Source organism: Trichomycterus rosablanca, chromosome 4 (assembly GCF_030014385.1).
Source record: "Trichomycterus rosablanca isolate fTriRos1 chromosome 4, fTriRos1.hap1, whole genome shotgun sequence".
Taxonomy (NCBI): domain Eukaryota; kingdom Metazoa; phylum Chordata; class Actinopteri; order Siluriformes; family Trichomycteridae; genus Trichomycterus; species Trichomycterus rosablanca.
The window spans coordinates 22209794-22234516 of NC_085991.1; the positions used below are offsets into that span (position 1 = coordinate 22209794).

Here is a 24723-nt window from a genome sequence, read left to right on the forward strand (position 1 = left end):
TTTCCCATAATCATACTGAGCTTTAATTGTTGATGGTCAAATTATATATTTAAATTATATAATTTGGGCAGGATAACATGAGTTGATGATGGTTATGGTTATGTTAGCACCTCCTCCCATTGACCATGGTGAGTTTATTTGTTCCAGATTTTATGCTCCTCTTCTTAGGACTGACAGGAACTGGTGTACTGGTCCTCTGTAAAAGTTATACAAACACCATTACACAGGCAACACTTGGTATCCATATGTTTCAACTTACATTTATATGCATATAAATAACACACATTTTATATTTATTTGAACGTAAAACGTTACAAGCAGTGGTGTTTATCGAATTGATAGATGTGCTTATATTAAACACTATGCATGATGGCTACTGTAGGACAACGTTTCTTAACTTTAAATCTGGAATCATACTGTTCTGCCCAGCTTTCTGTTTTCCTAGTCCTAGGTCACCTGATTCAGCTTATAAAAAACATAAAGTGTGAAATGTCTATGTAGATGCTCGGCCAGCTAATAGAGCTGGCATTCGAATCCATATCTCAGCAGTGCTGGACTAGTGCGATAGACCACTGCACCACCTGAGTGCCTAATTCCAAATCACTGAGTGTAAATGATAGTATAATAGTATATTAGATACATTTTATGTATTATATATTTCACTGTGTGCATGTGTACATCTCACCCTCTGTGCAGCTCTCTTATGCATGTTATAAAATGTCATGGCACTAAGATCATCTTCAGCCAAACCAGTGTAAAGATGTTCAAAGTGGTCCTGCTCCAGTCTCTCCTGTACAAAAACATATGCACTGGGTGCCAAATGTTTAAGGCCACTAGTGAACAAACACTATAGGGACAAATGTATGTGGACACCTGGCTATCAGCTTGTTGGACATTCAATTTAAAAAACAAATGGTATTAACTGAGGAACCTCTATGTAATCTTTCAGCTTTTACAACAGCCCTCTTCTGAGAAGGCTTTTTACAAGAATTTGGAGTATTTCTGTGGGAATTTGTTCCCAGTCGGTCAAAAAAAGTCGGTATGGCTGGGCACTGATGTTGGTCAAGAAAGTCTTCATGAATGTTCCAGTTAATTCCAAAGCTGTTCAGTGTGGCTGAGGTCAGGGCTCTGTGCCACTGGAGTTTATTTAAACCAAGTTTTTTTTTTTAAAGTCTTTATAGACTTTGTTTTATGCACAAGGGCACAGTCATGCTAGAACAGGAAAGCGCCTTCCCTAACCTGTTGCTGTAAAGTTGGAAGCATATAATTTCCTTAAAATAATTGATCTATTACACATTAGCTGTTAACTGTGGTAGCTGAAGCACATGATTTAATAATTAGAAGGCATGTTTTAATACTTTTGTCCAGAGTAATTTCAGTTTAGAGTTAAATGTTTGTGGCGGAGGGAAACACCACTTAATAAAAGCACACTACTGGTATGTGGACACTCGACCATCTCACCTAATCTCAGCACTGCCTTTTTTTAAAATAAAACTTCATACACTGGGCTTTCATGGCTGTGCATGAAAATCTTAATAGCACCACGTTCCATGCCAAGCATTAGCAAAACAGTGCCTTAGGGACAAAAAAAAAGTCCACCAACTGCAGACTTAACTGGCTACATCATTGCTCTACTTCATTAATGCATGAATGAACTCATTCACAACAACAAAATAAAGAGCAACTACCTATTAATGTACATGGTTTTAGGTGTCAGGTGTCTACGAACTTTTGGCCAAATAGTGTGTGTATGTGTAATGTCCAAATGTTTTGAAACGGAACACTAAGGCACCAGTATTGCAAAAGAGTTACTAACCAAAGTCGAAGCTCTGTCCACAGGGACCACCTCTTCAACATTCAGGATGAGGGGCTGAAACTCAACTTGTGACAGGAAGGACTCGTTGTACCATTTCTCAAAGTCTGCAACAAACCCAAACACAGAAAATGCTTAGTTATGTTATAATGGTGTGCAGAGGTGCTGCAAGATAGTGGTGGTCAGTGGTTAAGGTGCTAATATTAGCCTCTGTTTAGCAACACTGAGCATTACTGGCTTTCACATAGAACACAAATACTTACACTTTACATTTGATTATTCTTCTGGATTTAATCTAAACAACAGCTCTAAGCTTAACAATCAAAATGTAAAGAATTTTAAGACTTTAAAGGCTAAGCACCACCTAATGGACCTCTCTAAATATTTCACATTATTTTAGCTAGTTAAAAACCATACACGTGAATAAAATGTAAATAACTTGTTTAATTCACTCAAAAATCGACGATTTCAAGTAAATTGACGGAAAAACCCGAGGTCGCTCCGGAAATTCCAGGAAGTTGCAGCGTGACGTCACTGGTGGACAACAGTGTACTACTACACCGTTATGACTGACTTGGACAGCGAATTTTCCAGTGCTGGTTTTTCAGATTCCGAAGCTATTTCTGAATTTAATGAAGAGGATTAATCTGCAGTGACAGTGGGGGTGCCTGTATAACGTTCTTTCTTTCTTTCTTTCTTTCTGAGTGTCAGGCTTTGTGTTTTAAAATGGAAACAATGGCAACAGTAATTATAGGCAAGTTTATTAATGGTTCACACTCAATAAAATAATTGTAATATAGACTATATTTAAACAGCCTCGGCGTACTAAAACACTTAATGACGGTTAATATGGCATTGCAGCCTGCAGACACTCTCTTGCTGGAATGATTGAAATGTATTTTTTCGTTGAATAAAAATGTATTGAAACGAATAATAACTTAAAATGTAGTATATATTGTTATGTTAATTATACCTACTAAATAGATGGGTAATATTGGCGCGATAACCAGGCTAGATTTGCTCTGCTCTGTAAAGTATGCATGCAGGTACAGCACAGGTGTGTATTAGTGCACCGAGCACCATCAGAGAGAGATTTAGTGCTGAGGGGAACATCGCTACCCCTCTCAGATCCTCTCTGAAACCACATCATTTACATTTACATTTTCAGCATTTAGCAGACGCTTTTATCCAAAGCGACTTACACAATGAGCAACTGAGGGTTAAGGGCCTTGCTCAGGGACCCAACAGTGGCAACTTGGTGGTGGCGGGGCTTGAACCGGCAACCTTCTGTTTACTAGTCCAGTACCTTAACCACTGAGCTATCACTGGCACATCAGGTGAATGTGTTGGTTTAGCGCGCATGATAACGCAGGTTTAAGGTCTTTCAGCCTTTATTCTATTTTTATGTATACCATATTTTGATCAGATTAGTGCATTTAAAATATTTAGCCTAAACACTTTTTTTTCGTTTTACAGTGTATATCTAGCCTAGGATAGAAGCTAAATTTAAACCTTTTTTAATAGAGAAAAGACGCGCATTCTTATTGCGCATTCCTGCTCTGTTCAGTATTTACCAATAAACACGCATTTGATTTGTCCTAAAGCTGCCTCATCTATATATCTATCTAGATATATAATATTTATATATTTGGCGATAATATCAAATCGGTGTTGGTGTTGAATTGAATTATTGCAGCCAAACACAACGCACCTTTTAATCATTTTGCATCGCCTTCCATTCAACTTCTTGAGTTGTTGTCCACCATCTACGTCACACGTGCGACGCCTGTGACAGAATCCGAACACCGCGAGCGACGCAAAACATCAGAATTTTAAGCCGTATTCCTTGAATTTGTAAAAAAAAATGTTTTCTAACTATCAATAATCACAAGTTAGGAACTCAACTTTCGATGCATGTATGTGTTTAAAATTTCAATATTAGCTGGTGCTTAGCCTTTAAACAGGCAGAAACTTACCAGTCAGCAGGCGTTTCCTGCACTGATCAACCATGTCCCGACAGTATTGCACTTGAGATTTGGTGCTAAGCAGCTCCTCATACATCTGCCTGTACTCAGTCTTCATCTGTCTAAGCTTTATGTGCAGATTTACCTCTGTCTCCTCCAGTACAGGCTCTCCATCTTCACTCAGAAAACGGCCTAAAATGAACAGCATATAAAGGCTAAATAAATGGCTAAGAAATGAAAGAGCACAGAATCAATGTTTCAATTCTTGCAAAGAAAAACATAATTTGTTTTATGATAATAATACACAATTTATATTTATTGTACAGATTAAGTATTGCCAAACACATTGAGCAAGAGCCTTAACCTAGCTCCTACTAAACACATTTCTTTAACCATACGTTTAGACCGGAAGTGATTTTTTCACCTCTTGTAGCCTAAATCACTGATCGCTCATTGCCCTGTGTTCACACCGAAGGCATCATCATTGCCTGTGTGCATTTGGTTGCCATAGTTTAACTAACACTAAAAAAAGCAAATGCCATTGGAATACAATGTACTTTACTGGCTAGTATCTATAGAGTGTATAGAAAAAAAACAATTTGATCACAAATCAGATTCCTTCTTACCCAGTTTTAAACATGAATCAGATGTGCTTCTGCTAAAAATAAAAATCCTGGAGAGGAATCACTCATCTATAAATTTGATCCCTGTGCAGTACATCAACATAACAAGAAAACTGTGTTTGCGATCAATGCTGTCTATTTGCAGAAGTTTGACACTACGACAATGAGTTTGTCTTCCATCTCTAGTGGGAACTATTATCTATAAAACCAAAAACAAAATGGACCATTTCAGGGTGGCGGAGATAATGCGTTTACCGCTTTGCTCAGTGCTCAGTTTCCAATAGTAATCATCACATCACTTTGTTCTCTATTCGCATTGAACCTAGGGTAACAGGTTCATGAAGTGATCTTAAATGTTTGTCTGGTACACAAACATGAATGCACTTACGTTTGAAGGGATTGCTGGGATTGATTTTGGTGGTCAGTTACTGTCCTGGCCAAGCCCAATCAGGGGATTATGACAAATGTGATGTAGATCAACTACGGAACTATGGAATGTTTTGGAATATATATGGAATTACCTAGTAAATTGTTACAGTGGTTAAAAATCTCTTAAATGTGTATAGTTGAGCTAACATCCGAATCCCGCAAAGGCCATAGTCTTTCATTTTTTATTTACTAGATTGTCTTTAGGACTGTCATCCTGGAAAACACCACATCAGTATAGAAATGCCCCTTAATATTGAAAAGCTAATCAGAAAACATCAATTTGCAGTAAGGAAAGCCAGTAACCCCCCAGCATAACAGAGCCATCTCACTGATCTCTCTCACTGAAGGGTTCAGGCTATTACCACTCTCTTGATGTAAAATATGAGAAGGGTGACTTAGCTTATCATGTCACTTTTCCACATTTCTGTAAACCAGTGCATATAGTGGTAGTAGTAGTAGTAGTAGTAGTAGTAGTAGAAACTTTATTGTCACTATAAATTGCAACAGGTACAATTACAGCGAAATTAGCCATCAACCCGTCCAGAACATTCAATATGACAAGTGGGGCGGGGGAGACAGAACGGGAAGACAGGATAAGAAACAAGAAATGATAACACATTGGGAGAGTAGGAGATAAAAAAAAAACAGCAACCAAATTGTGCTCCCTGAGGAGCACACTATGGTAACACGAAAAAAAGCCCCTTACAGCTCACAAGCACATGTAAACATAAGAACATAACATAGTCACACAACCAGCCACGGGTTAGGGATGTGGGGATCGGAAAAGTAACCAACTACGACAAGCAGCCATCCGGCGATTCGCAGCCATAACCAGCGCGCACTGCAGACCCGTCCTGCCGTATTGGTGGAATTAAGCTAAGAGTGGAGACGTTGGGTTGGGGGTTGGGAAAATGTTCTGTCAGCCCTTCATTCCTGTAAGCAAAAAGTCTGTACAAAGTTTGCGATAAGATGGCGTTTACAGCAGTTGCTACCCAGAATGAAAAACAGTCAGAGAGCAGGGGAGGGTAGGTACGAGATGACCCGTAGCAACAGATCCTCTGGAGGAATTTCCTTATCAGCAAGGCCGATGCTGATAACAGGGTAAGCCGAAGAGCAGAAATGACTTGTTTTTTAATCTGAGCACGAGTAAAATTTCTTTAACACATGCTCTCAGATTGAGTCAGTCTCTGGTTCAAACCGTTCTGCAAAGCCGTTAGTTTCTCCAAGATGGAATCCATATTGCGATTTATAGTCACAGTCTGAGTTCCAACGGCTCTGCCCATCATATCAATCAAATTGGGCAGTTTCTGGGGACCTTTGACAACTGACCCAACTCTTTTAATTTTCCGATACAGCAGGGTAAAGCCTAATCCAATCAGCAAAAACCCCACAATCAAAGTTCCGAATAGGTAAACATCCTCTATGTCCTCTAACGAAAGAGGTGCCAGGCACATGACCCTCCACTTCTCCCACGAGTCCATCGCGTATCCTGCCATCTGCGTTCCGCCGGGGCATGTGGGTTCCCCCGAACCCGAACTTCCCGATGAGAAGATGGTGTCAATAGCATTCAGAGACCATTTAACCAATTCCATAATTTGTTCTTTGAAGAGCAGTGCTAAGAGAATCCCTGTAGAGTAGAGTAGACGAGACAAGACGATACAGGAGAAGCCAAGCAGGAAAGATAAGGGAGGAGAGAGAAGTGCGACCGCCTTCCACGAGAGCAAGAGCAAGAATATAGTCTTCACCCCAAGTTTTAAGTGGGCCTGCATCTTAGCAGTGAGACACATGCTATGTCTGTTTTTTTTCACACACTTGTGCACAAGCAACCACCCTAATTTCCAAATCTGTTTACTGATGTCTGGAGGTCATCAGTCTGAGCATAGACTATGCCATATGCTAATCAAAACCATATACTAATTCTTGCTGCTCTTTAGGTGTAAAGAATGACAATCACATGGGTCCTATGAATCAGCCATTTTTAGTTTTCTGTAAGGTTGATTATGGACAAAGGCCAGATGTGCCTCTTTTGAGTACAACAATCTGTTTAATGACACGCTGGAAAGGATCTGTGTGTATGCCTACAATATGCACCTATAAGGTCCAAATTGCATGGCTGCTAAAAATACTATACTGACCCTGACTTTGTCTCTGTTCTCTACACAGTTGAAGTTCAGAGCTCATGCGATCAATGTCCCGTTTGGTAGAGTTAATGGTCTCTACGAGGTTATGCAGTTGAGCCAGACGCGCCTGCAGCACAGTCTTGTTCTCCTTCAGGACACGATTGATCTCACTACCCCTCTCTGCCTTAAACATTTCAAATGCTTCTGCGTTAGGTGGAGGAGTGCTGCTAAAAGGAAAAAGGAAAATATGAATGACCAAAAATGTGCTCTACGTTGTTGTAACCATATGCAGTACTGTGAACAAGTCTTGAGACAAAAATAGCAAAAAGTAAAGCAAAAAAGCTTTTAAAAAGCTGAATGAAAATTTTACAGTTACGAAACTTCTATAAACAGTAAACAGTCAATATAGAATCAAATTAATAAGTGAAATAAGCACAGAGTCTTAATCTTAACACCAATAAATAGCTTTAAAATAAACCAAAACATAGTTTGTAAGCTTGGCTCTTGTTCAATATCAGTGCAAGAGGGATTGGGTAGAGGGATAGTATAATTTTAAGCAAGCTCATGATCTCGAGTGCACATACTTTTGGCCACATAGTGGACTTGGTTTTATCCAAAATCATAAATCATTTCCCGGTTGGATTCATCTTTTCTGTCAAAATTAATGTTCTGCTGTTTGCACTTACAGCATTTATCAGTTTATAAAATCTGATTTATAATAGTCGTGGTCGTGGTGGGTCTGGCACCTGCTTTACTTACAATTTCTAATGCACAATTTCAAAATTCACAATAGCCAATACACTCCTTCTGCATCTGGAGGTGGGAGAAAAACAATTTAAACATGAGAAACACAGCTTATCACAGACAGTGGCTGGAGGTGTGGTTTAAACCTTGGTCTCTAGGACACCACTACCTGCTGCACCACTGTGCCACCTCACACTTTTGCAGAAAACATAAATAAACATCTTAGTTAAAATTTAGATGAAAAAACTAGGGTGTCCCAGCTTACCATGGGTTACAATATTGTATATGGTCAGTGCCGGACAGTGTTCCAGTCTACTGTTAGGCTTTGGCCACCACCAACACACACCTTCACACAACCAATTATGTGTGTATAGACAGATTTGAACCCGAATCTTAGATGTGGTGGACTAGCAAAAAATAGACCACTGTGAAACAATTGAAAACATCTTGTACTGAAGACAGTCAAACAGTAAAGGCCAGCCTACATTTTTAAGGCCCTTCGGTGCAGATGTTTTACTTAGCAGTCCATCACTTTTGGTAGGTATTAACCTCTGCATGCTGGAAACACGCCACAAGAACTGATGTTTTGGAGAAGCTCACAATTTGGCTTCGAACACATCAAATTCAGGAACTGACTGTTAACTTGCATTTTATCCCACCCCTTTACAGGTGCCATTGCAAAGAGTTCATTAAAAAAATGACTGGTTTCAGTGTTGTGGCTGATTGGTCTCTACATCCATCACACTTTTTGGTTCCCCTAAAAAAGTGAGAGGTCACTGTTCTCTGAGCTCTGTAATCAGGAGCACTTGTGTTAAACATGTACTTGATATAAATTCTAAGAATCCATCAAGCACCCACTCAGGCCCAGAAATTATAGCAGTAGAAAGCAGTCATACACATTTCTCTCTTCGGCTTTTTCTGTAGTTGTGTGTTGGCCCTCAATGCCGTCAGATTCTGTCTCTCTCTGGGTTACAACGGGTTGCATGGCCGGGTACAAACTTCCTCCATCCTTTCTGAACATGATAAAACAAACATATTTAGGTGTCTAATATAGTCAGCTTCTATCATTTATAAATTCTAGTAATGCTTAGCATTCAGCTAAATCCAAAAGAATTACAGGCATAAATGTTTAATTAGGAAGCTAATGAATAAATCACCTGCTGCTCTCTTTACCCTTCTTGCCTTTGCTTTTGCTGGGTGACTGACTAGAACTCGGTGAGGATGAAGTCACAGCAAGGCCAAACCTGGTGTCTTTCACCTCCTCTATAGCTCCTCCAGGCTTCAGCATAAAAAAACTCATATGTAAATGCAGAAATGTAAAAATCTATATAAAACAATTCTTAGAGGAGGAATAACTAAAATAAATTAAATGAGTTTCAAGTGAAGTGTTTTTTTTTTTCTTAAATAAACTGCAATCTTTTTTTAGTACATGGAAATGTGTGCAAATTATCATCTGACAATCACAGATAAGCTACAGAAAGAGACAAGACTGAACAATGCTTATGTTTTTTATATTAAATATTTGATGGATTCACATACTAACATTATTACTTTGTCAAATAGGCCATCAAGAGAAACCGTTGTGCTTGGCATTTTTTAATTCAGAAAAATAGTGTAATTCCAAAACAGTTTATTAACTTCAAGACAAATGCAAAATAGAAGCATTTAATTTCACTTGTGGGTTCAGTGATATGCAGTGCCTCTTATTGCCAGACATAGTGTTTGCTGTTCTACACAAAGAGTTCATTTTTTAACTCATTAGACCAGAGAGTCCCAGCTTAGCCAGAGAGTCCTAGACCAAGGTTTTTCTTGCCTGGTTTCCCAATTTGGCTAAACACCTAACTGGGAAGGTTTATGGTTGTGCCAAGCTTCTTCCACTTCAGGATTATTATTGTGGTCCTGGAAACACTTAAAGCCTTGGATATTGTTTTATATTTTTCCTCTGGTTTATGCTTTTCCATGGTTTGGTAGGAGATTCACAAACAGTTCCCTGGACTTGATTTTTTGATTTTCATCCTGACAATAAAATGTAAATTGTGGGCCATTATAGACCCAGGTGTTTGCCTTTCCAGTATATGTCCAATCTATTCTAGTTGCACCAGGTAGACTTGAGTTCTAGATAAAACCCAAAGATAATTACAGCAAACAGGACACACTTGAGCCACAGCAGAGGGTGTAAATACTTTTGTGAAGATTTCAGTTGTTAATATTTTAATTGGCCCTCAAGTGTTGCAGCATCTATCATGCTAGACAACCACTGCTGAGATCTAGGTTAGAATCTTAGAGGTGCTATCAGTCGACAGGTTGTCTTCACAGACATTACTGGCTGTGACTGGGGGGGTGCTTGATGCCCTGTGATGGACTGGCATTTGGTCCAGGGTATTCCTGCTTTGCGCCCAGTGATTCTGGACCCACCACACACCTGACCAAGATTAAGCAGTTCATTAAAATGAACTACAAAAAATTTAACTAGCTGTTGGAAAAGTCCTTAATTTTGTCATTGTATAATTGTGGGTAATTAAGTATGGACTGATGGGTAAAAATGACAGTTATATCTATTCAAAAGCAAATCCACAGCATAATACAACAAGCAAAACATCAAGGGATACTTTCTTAATCCACTGTATAAAGCAAGCTGCTCTTTCTTTTTTTAAATGCAGGTTATGTATCTTTATTAAAAGCCAAACACTCAGTAAAAAAGGGCCTGAACTGACCCTTTTGTATACAGGACAAATAAAAAATACAGTACAGTTGTCCAGTGCAAAACACAATATTGCAAAGTAAAAAAAAAACCAAGCTTACTTTACTTACAGCAGAGGAAGTTGGCATTCTTTGAGTTTTCTTCACCAAAGTATATTCCTGACAGATCTGCTCTCTAACCCGCTGTTCTTCCTTTCTGTTAAAAAACACAGTGTGAGTATGTGACTTCTTTTAATAAGTACATCAAAACATATTTAATTTTACAGTAGCTCACTTACAGGACAGCATTTTTAAACCGGGCAAAAACTTCCCGGATCTGCCTAATACTCACAATCTAAAGACAACAAGTCAAAGCAACTGTCTCAGTAATAATAATGAATTTGAATTAATCAGATGTAGTTTTTTTTAATATACAATGTTTGTAGAATGTTCGTAATACTGACCGCAATCTCATCCAGTGTGCCAGCCAAGTACCTGTGAACCTGGCTCTTAACCATCTCTACCTGCGTCTCCGATAGGTCCTCATACATCGACCTGGTCTGATTAGTCTTTATGGGAACAGTACAGCATATAAAAAACCAAGTATTAAGTAATAACAGCTGCATTTACTCTGATTAACCTTTATAATTTACAAATGTTGCATTGTGCAAACTGCATATGTAAGCCATCCCACATTTGTCTCACACTGTTTTATGTGAGTCACTAGGTGATGCTGTATGATAAACTATTATTTATAAATAAGTACAGCACAGATTTTAAAACAGTAACAGGCCCTATTAAAAAGAAAAAAACATCTTAGTAAATAGTTTAGAGTCCAGTTAAACAGACAGACATTCTGTAAATGTGTGACTATTAAAAAATGTGCTTACAATACTAAAAAGACTTCTTTTGATTGTTAGCTAACCGTGCCTTGTAGTTCCTCTGTAAAACTGCAAACCCAATTCCCGGAAAAGTTAGGACATTTTGCAAAATGCCATAAAAACAAATATCTGTTATTGAACTTTATTTAACTGACAAAGTCAAGGCTCAATTTGTTCCAAACTATGGAAGAGAATTGTCAGTTCAAAAAAACATTTCTTAATGCAAGATTGCAACAATTGGATTTCATCAACGATATTCACATAATTTTGTGAAATTTTAATCTGGAAAGATCTTAACCTGCATAGATCAAGACTGCAAACCACTTTTGAATGTGTGTAACCTTTTAGCTTTTAGACAGCACTGCATTAAAAACAGCAGTCCAGATCTGTCTGCTTTTAAAAATGTATGGCTTATTGTTAAGAAAAGAATCAGATCACTGGGACCACAAACTGTTAAGCAATTAAAGTCTAAAATCAAGCAAGAATAGAGAAAAATTCCACTTGCAAAATGGCAAGAATTAGTGTCATCAGTTCCCAAATCATTAAAAAGTGTGATTAATAGAAATGGTGATGGAACACACTGCCTCTATCTCAGCTTTTTTGCTATAGCGTATAGCACTCATTAAAATTCAAAAAAATTTTACATTTACAAAATTTACAAAATAAAGTTGGTCAGTGAAAACATAAAAAGTCTAACTATAGAAAACAGCTGAAAAATATATGTACACATTCCAGATAAAATCAGAACATATCAGTTTTATGTTTATTCAAATATGCACTAACCATTATGTCATGAAAGAAAAGTTCCTGTTTCAGAAGTTGAATTTCCTTTTGCAGTTTTAGAACCTGGAGCTGAACACAGTAAAATAAACAACAGTAACGTTTTTATAAACCACATGTCATCTCAGAGAAAAATCCTGTAAAACTGTAAAATCTAACTGCTAAACTTACAGATTTTGGTTTAAAACTCATTAAGTACAATAACAAACCAACATTTTGTATGTATATTAAATTAGAAATATAGAAAACAGGAGTATCTGAATTAAGGGTGCAGTGGAAGGGGGTAAGTTGTTAAATATTTTAAGGCCTCTGAGTAGACAGGAATGTGTTCAGGAGATTAAATATACCAATGCCGTGCAATTGCCCCAGTTTTCCTCCCAATCTAGTCATATCCAATTACCCGATTGCATTACGCTTCCTCTCTACTGCTGCTGACTTTCACTCCAGCCAGAGGAGAGCTGTGATTAACACACGCCCCCTGCAACAGGTGTGCAGTAGCCGACTGCTTCTTATGGCGCTCAGTATCGCGTATCATGCACTAATTATTATTATGTTCACTATACCCCTTCTGTGTACATGCACCATAGATAAGCCAGCAGAGGTCGTATTTGCATCAGTTATGAGGAATTCTCTCCGGAGCTTATAGATGGGGACTGTACAGAGATGGGCTATATAAGTTCGAGATGTCAGCTCTGGTGGGTTACTGTGTTTTACCGCTGCACCACCTGAGCGCCCATCACCTTCAACTCTAACGCAAATCTAAAAAAAAAACTGACCAAAGTTTGCTAATTGTTTCTACTAGTATTCAATGTTAAGCATAAAATGAATAAAATTCATTTTAATTGTTTTGTGACTTGCTTGGTAACACAGATAATCATTAATCATTAATGTAAACTGGCTATTTAAAGATTCTAGTTTAGGGAAACATGTGTAATAAGATAGATTTTAATAAAGTATGTAATCACTACTGTGAAAAAAGCATTTGTTAAACTAAGGAAGTACAACACCAAACCAGAAATAGTTGGGACTGTATGGATATGCAAATAAAATAAAAATAAAGTGTTTCTTACATTTACTTTGACTTTTATTTGATTGCAGACAGTTTGAACCCAATATATTTCAAGTTTTGTCTGCTCAACTTCATTTCATTTGTTAATAAACATCCATTCCTGCATTTCAGGCCTGCAAGGGCGATTTAGGGCTAGTAATGAGGTAAAAAAAACTAAATAATTATGCGACTTTAAACAGGTGATGTCAACAGGTGATTGTATTCATGGTTTGGTATAAAAGCAGCATCCAGGAAAGGCTGAGTCTTTGATGAGCAAAGATGATCCGAGGATCTACAGTTTGTCAACAAATTCTAGGAATCGGGAGGAATTTCAGTGCGTAAAGGCCAAGGGCGCAAGCTTAAGCTGAACGTCTGTGATCCTTGATCCCTCAGACGGCACTGCATCAAGAACCGCCACTCAACAATAGCTGAAATAACCACATGGGTGAGGGATTACTTTGGCAAACCTTTGTCAAGCACTACAATACGGAGTTGCATGCACAAATGCCACTTAAAATTTACTGTGCAAAAAAGAACGGCCTGCCTGCAGTCCTGACCTGTCCCCAATAGAGAATGTGTGGAGAATTTTGAAACAAAAAACACGACAACGATGACCCCGAACTGTTGCACATCTTAAGACGTGTTTGCAGGAAGAATGGGACAAAATAAAAGCTGAAACACTAAATCACTTGGTCTCCTCGGTGTCAAAACGTCTTGTAAGTGTGGTAAAAAGAAATGGCAACATTACAAAGGAATGTGTTGCAGGCCTGAAATGCAGGAATGGATGTTTATTAATAAATGAAATTAAATTGAGGAGACAAAACATAAAATATCTCATGTTCATTCTGTCTGCAATAAAATAAAAGTCAAAGTAAATGTAAGAAACTCTGTGTTTTTATATTATTTGCATTTTCCATGCTGTCCCAACTTTTTCAGATTTAGGGTGGTAAAAAGTTTCTCTAAAATGGCAAAGACAGAATTGACATATTATGTACTATTATCTAAAAAGTGTGTGAACTATCAACACTACTGAAATTTGATATCAGTAAATAGCACTCCTGATCAAATAAACATGCTGTGCAGTTCCTACATGAGGGTTAATGCGTTTGTTGATTGACAGCTCAGTGCGCACACACTTCATCCTGGCTGCAAACCGCAGAGTGGAGAGCTGCAAAACAAATAAAAGAAACAGCAGCGCATGAGCTTGGGTAATGAGCAGTAATAGTACAGATGCTAAACCACAATCTTCACCTGGTCCTTGTGCTTACCGTTTCATCAATATGTGCTGCTTCGCCATAAACGTTGGCCACCAGCACTGTGTTACAATTGCCACCTGTAATGGAAAGCGCATGATTCTTTTGGTGATCATAAAATGCACATAAACACTGGAACTGTTTGTGTCTTTGAAATGTTTTGATGTTGGTACCAGACTAACCAAGAGAATCTTTGAGAGCATGGGTCAACTTGCTTTGTCTGAAGGGCACATGCTCGCGGTGTGGCTCAGCCAAGGCCAAGATGGCCTGCTCCAAGAATGACAAAGATGTGTTAATGTACACAGCCTCTCTCTGCAGCCGGCCCTCGGACTGGGAGAACAAGACATTGATTGATTAGTCACGATAAAAGCAAACAATAACAACACAAAGCAAAAAACTTTTCCACATATCTGGACACCTTCAAAGGTGTTATCTCACTTCATCTCAGTTTAGCCAGCAGCCACGGACGTTCTTAGTGCAACACTTCTAGTTTGTGAAGGCACAACAATGTTCCTCAGTTAGCTTTCTCAGTTTCCTGCTCAGTTGGGTTGATTTTGTTGATTTTTAGTATTTTATAGTGTTTTTTAAATTTTCCATTAACAGTAGTTATTTTGTATCGCAAGAGTACCGACACATAAGAGACTGTCAAATGGTCTTTTATGGTCTTATAATTTGATGCCAGCCCATACTTATCTGTGATCAGCACTTCCTCACCTGATCAGATAAAGTAATATCTTTCCCAACCAGGATATGTAAATTACATTGTAAAATATAGTCCAATTTGTAACATACAAGATCTCAAATATGCCTTAGCATCACAAATAGTGCAACTCTACCACCACTCTGTCCTCTTCTTGGTTTTATTTTAGACCTGTGGGATATACTGTGGTTATGGTAGCATTTGTTTTCATCCTAAGTTATTTACAAACTAAACTATGAGGGACCTCATTATTACTGAGAGATAGACATAAAAGTCCTGCAGTTATTTGAACTTTAACGAAAGATAAAAAAGACTCACTCCAGATTTGCTCAGCATCTCTGAAGCTGCGAGGTCCACCAGATTGAGTTTGGTTGTGGTATATGTAACATTTGACAGGACGCATGAGTGAGACTGTTACACACACAAACAAACACATAAAGCTATGATCATATATTCAAGAGCAGCACACTGATCCATGTTAAACAACTACTTGTATGACCTGGTCATATAAATGTTATTTGTTAAACATTAAAAAGCTGCTTTTTGCAAAAAGTACACAAAGTACAGTTTGATTGTATGAGTGGCTGTATGATTCATACCTCAATGTAGATAGTAAATATGCAGTGTGACCTTGATGAGTTCTTATTGAGTGGATGCACTTCAGTTCTTTTGTTCATCTCACCCTGTCAAAATATGCAAGATGGAAAATATGAGAAATGTGAGAAAAAATGAGGAAGACATATTCTCAGTCAGTAGCACATGGTCTATGCTTTAGGTTTCCTTTAGGTGGCCGATTGGAGACTTAGGTCCTGATTTATTTAGATTTATTATGTTTAGTATAATATGCTGCAAAAGCAATATACTAGGGTTCTTCAAAAAGTTTCCTTACTTTTTTTTACTTTATTAAGAATTTTAAAAACAAAATATAAAAATATAAACAAAACATAAAAGTGCGGAAACTTTTTGAAGATCCCTCATTATACATGGCAGAGGTATCTTAGCAGTTAAGGTACTGGACTAGAAATTAAAGGGTTGCTGGTTCAAGCCCCACCACTGCCAGGTTGCCGATGTTGGGCCCTTGAGCAAGGCCCTAACTCTCGCCTGTATTCGGTCACTAAAGCAGGTTGCTTTACATAAAAGAACCTAGATAAATGCTGTTAATGTAAATGTAAATAAAGCAAATATACAATCCCAAAATCAGAAAAAGTTGGGACAGTATGGAAAATGCAAATAAAAAAAATTGTTTGGCTTTTATTTAATTGCAGACAATATGAACCCAAGATAATTCATATTTTGTTTGGTCAATTTTATTTTATTTGATATTATACCTTCATTCCTGCATTTTAGCGATGCAACACATTCTAAAAATTTGTAATGGGGCAAATAAAGGCTATAGTATTGAGGTCAAATAAAAACTAGCAAGCAACAAGAATGGCAAGGGACATGCAAACAAAACCTGTTTTTTCATGCTGGTGCTGTTTTCTACAACAACAACAAGGCCTGGAAAAAAAAGACATTACCTTACTACCTAACACTAATAAACAAATACAAAGTTAAAGCAATAGTTTTCTTTTTCTCTTAAAATAGATTTCTTTATTCTATTGTAAGACAACTGTTTAGTGTTAAAATTGTCTAAAACTTATGATTGGTATGGGGCGCTCGGGTGACACAGCAGTGCTATCAGCCAGTTGGGCCTCCACTTACAGACATGATTGGTATGATGATGTCTGAAGAGGGAATAGGGAGTGGGGGTCAGGCCCCGCAATAGATTGTCCAAGATGCATTACTGCATTCCATTCAGTGATTCTGCCTTGTAATGCAATTATTAGTACTGTTGGGTATTATTGATTATACATGTAACTTGTTCTAGTGGATTTTGTGTGTCTTTATTACTGCCCTATTGTAAGTTGAATTCTTACATGCAAAAGAAATGTGTCTGAGGTCTATGCAGATTGAACTTTGATTGACCTGATACTTTGTACGCATTCTGCACCTGGTGTGAGCAGACAGGAATAGCCTAACCTTTTGAGGTGTGAGAAAAACAGGATATGTGTAGGTGTTTTTTCTCTTGACTATGCATAGAATAAAAGGAAAATGTTTAAAAACAGGAAACATGCAGTTGGTTTATTTCTCCACTATGCAAAGTAGTTAGAGAAAAACAGTTGACAGGGTAAACCACAAACCTTGTATTTTCTGCTGTGTACGTGCAAAATAGAAATATTTTGAAAAACAATTTTGACATTTACCGGCAATGAACAACAAGAGAAGACGGAGTCAAGATTAGAAAAGCAACAAGACACGAGGAAGAGGCGGGCTTCTCGATACATCAGCGGTTGGTGTATGTGCAAGTCTCCTGAGCTCAGAATATACTTTTACCAATCTATGTATTTGATTCTTAATAAATTGTATTCTTGACTAATTTGTATTTGTTCTTTTTCCTGGATGAAAGAACACGATTTTCAACATTTGGTGACCCCGACGTGATCTGGGAAAAGGAACCAGGAGTTCTCAGACCTTGAATTGGAAGAAATTCCACACTCTCAAGGCCGGTCAACTAAAAAGGTAAGCAGAAAACCTATTAAAATTTAATTTCTGCATAGGATTATATAGGACAAAGTAGTTGTGAGTGTGTGAATTCTTCTTATTCAGTAAGTGTCTTTAAATTATTGCGTATCAATATAACTAGAAATTGTCCTTTAGAGACATTGGTAAAAGTATCTTATTATTATTTGTCTTTAGTGCCAGTAGAGAATTGACTCCTGGCGGGCCTGAGAGAGAAACTCTGCTCGATATTTGTTATTTGCCAAGTGTCAAAGGACATTGGCGGGGTTAGTGAAAAACTTTCCTCGATACGCGTTATTTGCCAAATGTCTAAGGACGTTGGCGGGGTTCAGTGAAAGACTTACCTCGATATTTGTGATTTTGTCTTTGTTCGTCTGTCTGTTTTACTGATTTAATCAATTAGAATGTGGATTACTGTAATTACTGTTATTGGTTTGATCATTTTTGTAATGGGAATATGTTGTGAATGTATTTAGAATATATGTATATTTTCTGGTGTCTCTGTCTCTAATGATACAGAAGGGTTAATAGAACTGGCCAGAAAATTAGGAATATAAGGGTGGTATAGTAATGTGAACCCAACAGAAGGGTCTCCTTGACTGGACCAATTGTTTGCCAATAACTTCCCGCCCTAGTGGTAGAAGCTTGGTCGTTTGGAAAACAAATTAAGGTCTAACAAGGAGGAACTTGGGTTCGTTGTGTGGACGGGGTGGTATTACATTGCCTTTGTAGTGTATTACGTGAATTTGCTGACAAAGTAAAATCATGTCTGGTTGTACTGAAAAGGAATTAGACACAGCTGGAAAACTGAAGGCGCGTATCTTCAGTAGAATTTAAAGTACCAGTATTGCAAAAGTCAGAAAAACTAAAATCAAAAAGGCTGAAAAATTACTCCTGGAGTGGCAGGACAAGGGTTTGTACCCGACAGACTCGAATCCCGCCCCTACTGGGGAACACAGAAAGCGTATACTTTCTGTAGAGACAGGAAATCAAGGTTTGAGTATGGCTAAATGGCGTAGAGGAGGAGAACATAGATTTGGTCCGTTAAAATTTGCTCTGGACAAAGCCAATGATCGTTTGGCAACCGTCACTGATTTACTCCTACACATGAAGGCCGTCACTGTAAAAATAAATAACCCACCTGAGAAGGACACAGACAATGAATCTCCCAATGTCAGGGCAGAACATATTTATAATCTTGAAAAAACAAAGGAAAGTAACTGCCCTGGGGACCACGTTTTTGATCCCTTGATCCCAATAATTCGTAAAATTTACCCAATATTGGCCGAACAAGCGAGACCTCCCGCTTATAACGAAGCAGTTCACTGTTTTGATCAATTACTACCAGGTTTACCTGCCCCAATCTCTCCTATAGTATCTGCTCCTGAGGTTAAATTACAAGCCCCAGTTTTGCAAATAAATAGTGGTGTATTGAATGTAAAAGAAGGTGAATTGGAAGTAACGATTAAGGGAGAAATTGACCAACAACGTCAAATTGATGGACTGAATTTGTTAGTTACAGAACAAAATGCAAACATAGACCGTCTAAAACACATGATTTTGACTGAAATAGACAGGTCCGGGAGACCAGACTGTCCTGAACGTAATTGCCAATCACCAAATGCAAAATCTACCCCAATGTCTACCATTTATGGCACTAGGCCCGATCCTTTTCCCCAAGACATGCGTCACAGTTCCATAGGCGTGCCCGAACACCGAGAAAAGGACAGAGAACAGCTAAAAAGTTGCGCTAGCGACACTGATGATGAAAGTAGTGTGCTAAGTGGTTGTACTGAAGTACATAATAGACCAGAAGCTCTGGCCTTCCATCACGGTAATCATGGCCAGTCTCATAGTGTAATAATAACAGGCACGGACCTTGTAGTTAAAGGACCTGTCTCCAATTCTGACCCTGCCACTGGACCATTAATTGAGCTGGAACTTGACCCTCCAGCTGCGAATACTCGGTCTAAGGTCCAGTCCAAAATTGGGCAGTTCCCGCTGATTACCACCGTCTCCGGGGTCGAATATGTCCCCTGGAGTCACAGGGATATGGAAGGGCTAGTGAATAAATTGCCGCCTTTACATAAAGGTGGGCAAAATTGGATCACACAACTTGAAAAATTCACAGCTGGCGATGCTCTGTGCTTGGGTGACATCAGAGCTCTTCTGCTCCGTATTGAAGGAAAACACAAGCTGGCTCAAGTTGAACAATTGTCCAACACCAATAAATTGACATCTGACCAGTCCCTTAATGGCATTAGGAACTTCCTGTGGGATTCCATACGTTCCTTGTTTCCAACTACCCGAAACTTGACAAATTTATCATCCCTGAAACTAGAGGATTCTGAAGACATCCATGTGTACCTGAAAAGGAGTGCAGAACAGTGGTTAGAGAACACAGGTGAAAGACATGACAGGACTGACGCTACCACGTTATTATACAGGGCACAAGTATTAAGGGGGCTACCTAAAGAGTTACAGTCCAAATTAGAGGATGTCATTGACTTGGCTGACATGGAGGATGGAAAATGGACAGCTACTCTGGCCCATTATGTGCGTCGCTATAGGGAAGCCCAACAGCAGCAAAAGGATGAGCTGGACGTCCTCTCAAGACGTCTGCTTAAACTTGAAGTCGCTGAAAAAGATAAACTTGCCACCCAGAATAAACGAGATAGAAAACAGTTGGTGGCCATACAACCACAAGACCCACCTCAGCAGTATGCCCCTCAAACTCAGCTACAGGCGATCGTTCCAGTACAGCCCCTACCTCCGCCTGCAGTAGCTTATCCAACAGTTTATCCGACAGGTGCATACCAGCCCACTTACCTAAATGACCAAAACCATGGGTATAGGCCCGTAACCAACCGTGGGCGAGGGAGGTTTAATGGTAAACAATACAAAAGGGACAACATGTGCTTTTCCTGTGGCCAACCTGGCCATTTCTCCAAAAGCTGCCCGAACCAGTACACCCCAATACAACCTGGAATGATGGCTGTCCCCCAGCCAGCACCAGGACGCCAGCAGGCTGCAGGGTTTCCTAATGCTCAGCTGCAGGGTGCCCCGAGATACGGCGTAACACAGCCCGTTGCCCAAGGTCATGTCCCAAATCCTGGTTTAGCACCTGGAGTGACCTACCAGGCCCCAGTCCTGCCAGGACAGGGTGGGGTCTATAGTGATTCATACTGATGGGGCCCAGGGTATCCAACAGCAGGTGTAAAAGCTTTTGAAAAAGAACCATTGGTCACCTGCCATGTGGAGGGATGCCTTGTTCAGTTGTTGGTGGACACTGGTGCCACTGCATCCTGTCTTACGGGTGCAGGGGGCTGGCAACCACCACTGACAGACAAGACTCTTAACACAATTGGATATTCAGGGAAAATTGAAACTCAAAAATACACAAAGCCATTGGTTACTGCTGTTGGGAATCAGACCCTAACTCACTCTTTCTTATTTGCTCCAAAATGCCCTGTTAATTTGTTGGGCCGTGATTTACTGACTAAATTAGGTGCCACCATTTACTGTACAGATCAGGGCCTGAAACTGTGCTTAGCAGGTCATCGTCCGCCCAATACATCCCAGATTTTGTTCATGTCCAACGCCCTGACACCAGACAACCCCACACCTAATGCTACTGTCTATTGGTCTAGACTGCTGACCGATGGGCCAGACACACCCCGTCTTTTGCGCACCTATCAGTCCTGGAAGCCCTGGATTCTATCCATTGGGGCCTACTCCCCTACCATTGACCCATTACATTGTACCTACAATTATTTGCGCTCCCCTGACGAACAGTACCAACAAGCATGGGAGGAGGAAAAGGAGGGTCGAGTAGAACATTTGGAGATAACTGACCTATATGTTGGAACAGTTGGAGTGGCCGCATATGTCTCTCTCAGTCCAGATCAACTGACCTGGTTTGTGGAGACTAATGGTCACCCCACTGTGCCTCATGTCACTCTAGCCATAGGTAAAGGATATGAGGCTAGGTCGTTAGGTCCGACGGTAAAAGAAGCTATCACTGCCAGATATGCCCCCACTGAGATTCCCTATCTAAGCAGATCATCAGATGGTTCGTACTGGAAAATTGACAATCATTGTACAGACAAAGCCCTGTTGGAAGAACAATTGCTGTCCAGACACCATGGTAGGGAACACACCAACCACGAACTGACCAACAGATACCTAGCCAAGGTTCCACCTTGTACCTGGACCATCGACCCGTTTGACGTAGGTCTGGTGACTCATCACTGCATTACAGTACGTCTGAAACCTGATGCGTTCCCAGTATGGAAACCTCAGTATCCTTTGAAATCAGAACAATCTCTAGGCATAAAAGACACAATAGCAGGACTACTGACTGCCGGTGTTCTCAGACACTGCAATTCTGACTGGAACACCCCGATCCTACCTATCTCCAAAGGAGAAGGAAAAGGATGGCGTATGGTGCACGACTTAAGGGAAATTAATAAAGCTACTGTCACTGAAAATATCGCTGTCCCAGACCCATACCTGGCCTTGCAGAATCTAACACCTGACCATTGTTATTTCTCTGTCATTGTTCTGGCAAATGCATTTTTCTGTATCCCACTGGCCAACTACTGCCAAGACATCTTCTTCTTCACATATGAGGGTCAGAAATACACTTATAACAGGCTGCCACAGGGCTATAAGGATAGCCCAGGTCTGTTTAACAGTGCTCTTAAAGCTGACCTGTCCAGTTTGACTTTACCTGATAACACTGTTTTAGTCCAGTATGTTGATGACCTATTGATAGCAGCTCCCGACGCACAAAACTGCTTGACCGCCACTATCTCCTTGTTAACACTGTTGGCTAACCTCGGGTATAAGGTCAAACAAGACAAATTGCAGGTTGCCAGGCCAGTAGTGACCTTCCTGGGACGGCAGATTTCTGCTAATGGCCATACTCTGACAGTCACACAGCGACAATCTATCCTGCACCATGGTAAACCCAGCACAGTGCAAGACTTACTGGCTTTTTTGGGTCTGACAGGCTACAGTCGTCATTTCATTTTCGACTATGTGGGTTTGACACAACCCCTAAGGGACTGTCTAGCCGAGGTAGGCCATAGGAACCTTAAAGCAAAACTAATCTGGACCATTGACGCCGAAAAAGCCTTCATTGACTTAAAGCAAGCCTTGGCGTATGCTGAACATTTACAGGCCCCAGATGAAAAACCCTTTTTCCTAGATGTTTCTGAAAGGAACGGTATAATCAATGCCGTTCTCTTTCAGAAAGGGGGGAGGGAAAGTAATAGACAGATTCTCATGTACTACAGCTCAAAACTAGATGTAATGGAACAGGGCCAAACACATTGCACTGGACAGATTGCTGCCTTGGCCAAGGCTGTTGACAAAACTGCTCATTTAGTCATGTGTCACCCTCTAGTGATCAACACAAACCATGGTGTTGTTGCCTTTCTTACTTCTACAGCATTCACCCTTTCACCTACTAGAAAGATGAGGATCAGCGACACGCTGACACAACCACACATTACATTCACACACAAAGACACGGTGAATATGGCAAAACAACTGTGGCCCAGAGGGACCTGAGACTCAGGGAAGAACTGGGTAGTGACCCTTTAGAAAATCCTGAAGTGGTACTTTTTTGTGATGGTTGTTGTTATAGAGGGGAAGAGGGGAATGTGGCCTCATTTGCTGTTGTCGAACAACAGGGGAAAGGCTTTGTCACTAGAGTAGCAGAAATCATACCCCAGCCAGCGTCAGCCCAACTTGCTGAGATAGTAGCACTTACAAAAGCCCTAGAATTAGGAAAGGACAAGGTCCTAAACGTTTACACAGACTCTGCTTATGCCCACTGCGCAGTCCATGTGGATGGACCGCAGTGGATGAGGAGAGGATTTGTGACCTCTCAAAACACTCCTGTAAAACATGCAGAAGCCCTGAAAGCTTTATTAAGTGCTGCTCTGTTGCCCAAACTAGTAGCGGTAATTAAGTGCAAAGGGCACTCTAAGATAAGTGACTTGGAGGGACTGGGAAACAACGCAGCAGACACTGCAGCTAAAAAGGCAGGAGGTTACACTGTACAAATGACTGTAAGGGCTGACATAAGAGTACCTGACTTATCACTTGATAACGTGCGTGAGATGCAACAGAACAGTGGTGCCTATGAGAAAAACCAGTGGTTAGCAAGGGGAGCAGTAGAAAGGGATGGAATCTGGAGATCATTAGATGGGAGGCTTGTGGCTCCAGCAGAGCTATGCACCCTGCTAATTAGACAAGCCCATGGACCCACCCACGTGGGAGCCAGGCGTACCATGAAAGAAGTGGCATTACACTGGTGGCACCCATATTTGATGGCAATGGTGGAAAACTATGTGGAAGAATGCAAGCGACCCTTTAAGAGGCCCATGGGACATTTTCCAGTTCCAGACGCACCTTTCAAGGAGATTTGCATTGATTTCACAGACATGGGACCTGATAAAGTAGTAAGGGGGTTTAGGTACATTCTGGTAATGGTTGACAGAGACACCAGATGGGTGGAAGCAATACCCTCCAGATGAGAGGATGCTAAAACTGGTAAAATGGCTCAAGAATGAGTACATTCCATGTTATGGAGTACCTAAACTGGTCAGGTCTGATAATGGCACACATTTCACAAGCAAGCACTTGAGGGAAGTGGAGGAACACTTGGGAATTGTGCACAAGTTTGGAGCTGTTTATCACCCCAGCTCCCAGGGACTAGTGGAAAGGGCAAACCAGACATTAAAAAGCAAGATCGCAAAGATCTGTCATGGGGGAAAACTTACATGGGTAGATGCACTACCGCTTGCCCTTATGTCCATGAGATCAGCTGAACGGGAGAAAACGCATTTGTCCCCACATGAGTTGTTAACGGGGAGACGAATGCCAGGGCCCACTAGAGACAATGTTACAGGGCCAGCTTTGGATCTTTGGCAAACAGAGGAAGATGAGTACATGCGAGCTCTAACTAATCTTACTCAAGCTTTGTCTACACAGGTCCAGCGGAGTGAGCCCCCTCCGGAACCACCAGCAGACGACGGCGAGTGGCTGGAGTTCAAAACTGTCAAGCCTGGCGACTGGGTACGGGTGAAAGTCCACAAGAGAAAGTGGTCTGAGCC

General features: G+C 40.1%; 1 protein-coding gene across 7 annotated transcripts in view; it reads right to left on the reverse strand.

Annotated features, from left to right (window-relative positions):
- Nucleotides 1-24723, reverse strand: part of kif9 (kinesin family member 9) — a 36641-nt gene continuing 11918 nt past the window's right edge. For 3 of the 7 annotated variants that reach the window (XM_062993984.1, XM_062993985.1, XM_062993986.1), the window contains exons 6-21: nt 15634-15717; nt 15353-15445; nt 14517-14664; nt 14350-14414; nt 14172-14249; nt 12037-12105; nt 10837-10941; nt 10672-10727; nt 10496-10589; nt 8851-8972; nt 8590-8706; nt 6965-7176; nt 3790-3969; nt 1817-1920; nt 686-790; nt 1-196 (exon numbers count right to left, since the gene is read on the reverse strand). In XM_062993984.1, coding sequence (XP_062850054.1) covers nt 104-196; nt 686-790; nt 1817-1920; nt 3790-3969; nt 6965-7176; nt 8590-8706; nt 8851-8972; nt 10496-10589; nt 10672-10727; nt 10837-10941; nt 12037-12105; nt 14172-14249; nt 14350-14414; nt 14517-14664; nt 15353-15445; nt 15634-15717 — 1725 coding nt within the window. In that variant the 3' untranslated portion in view covers nt 1-103. Of the gene's footprint in view, nt 197-685; nt 791-1816; nt 1921-3524; nt 3600-3789; nt 3970-6964; nt 7177-8589; nt 8707-8850; nt 8973-10495; nt 10590-10671; nt 10728-10836; nt 10942-12036; nt 12106-14171; nt 14250-14349; nt 14415-14516; nt 14665-15352; nt 15446-15633; nt 15718-24723 lie in introns of those variants that run through there. The other 4 variants (XM_062993988.1, XM_062993987.1, XM_062993989.1 and 1 more) reach the window with 4 other exon arrangements.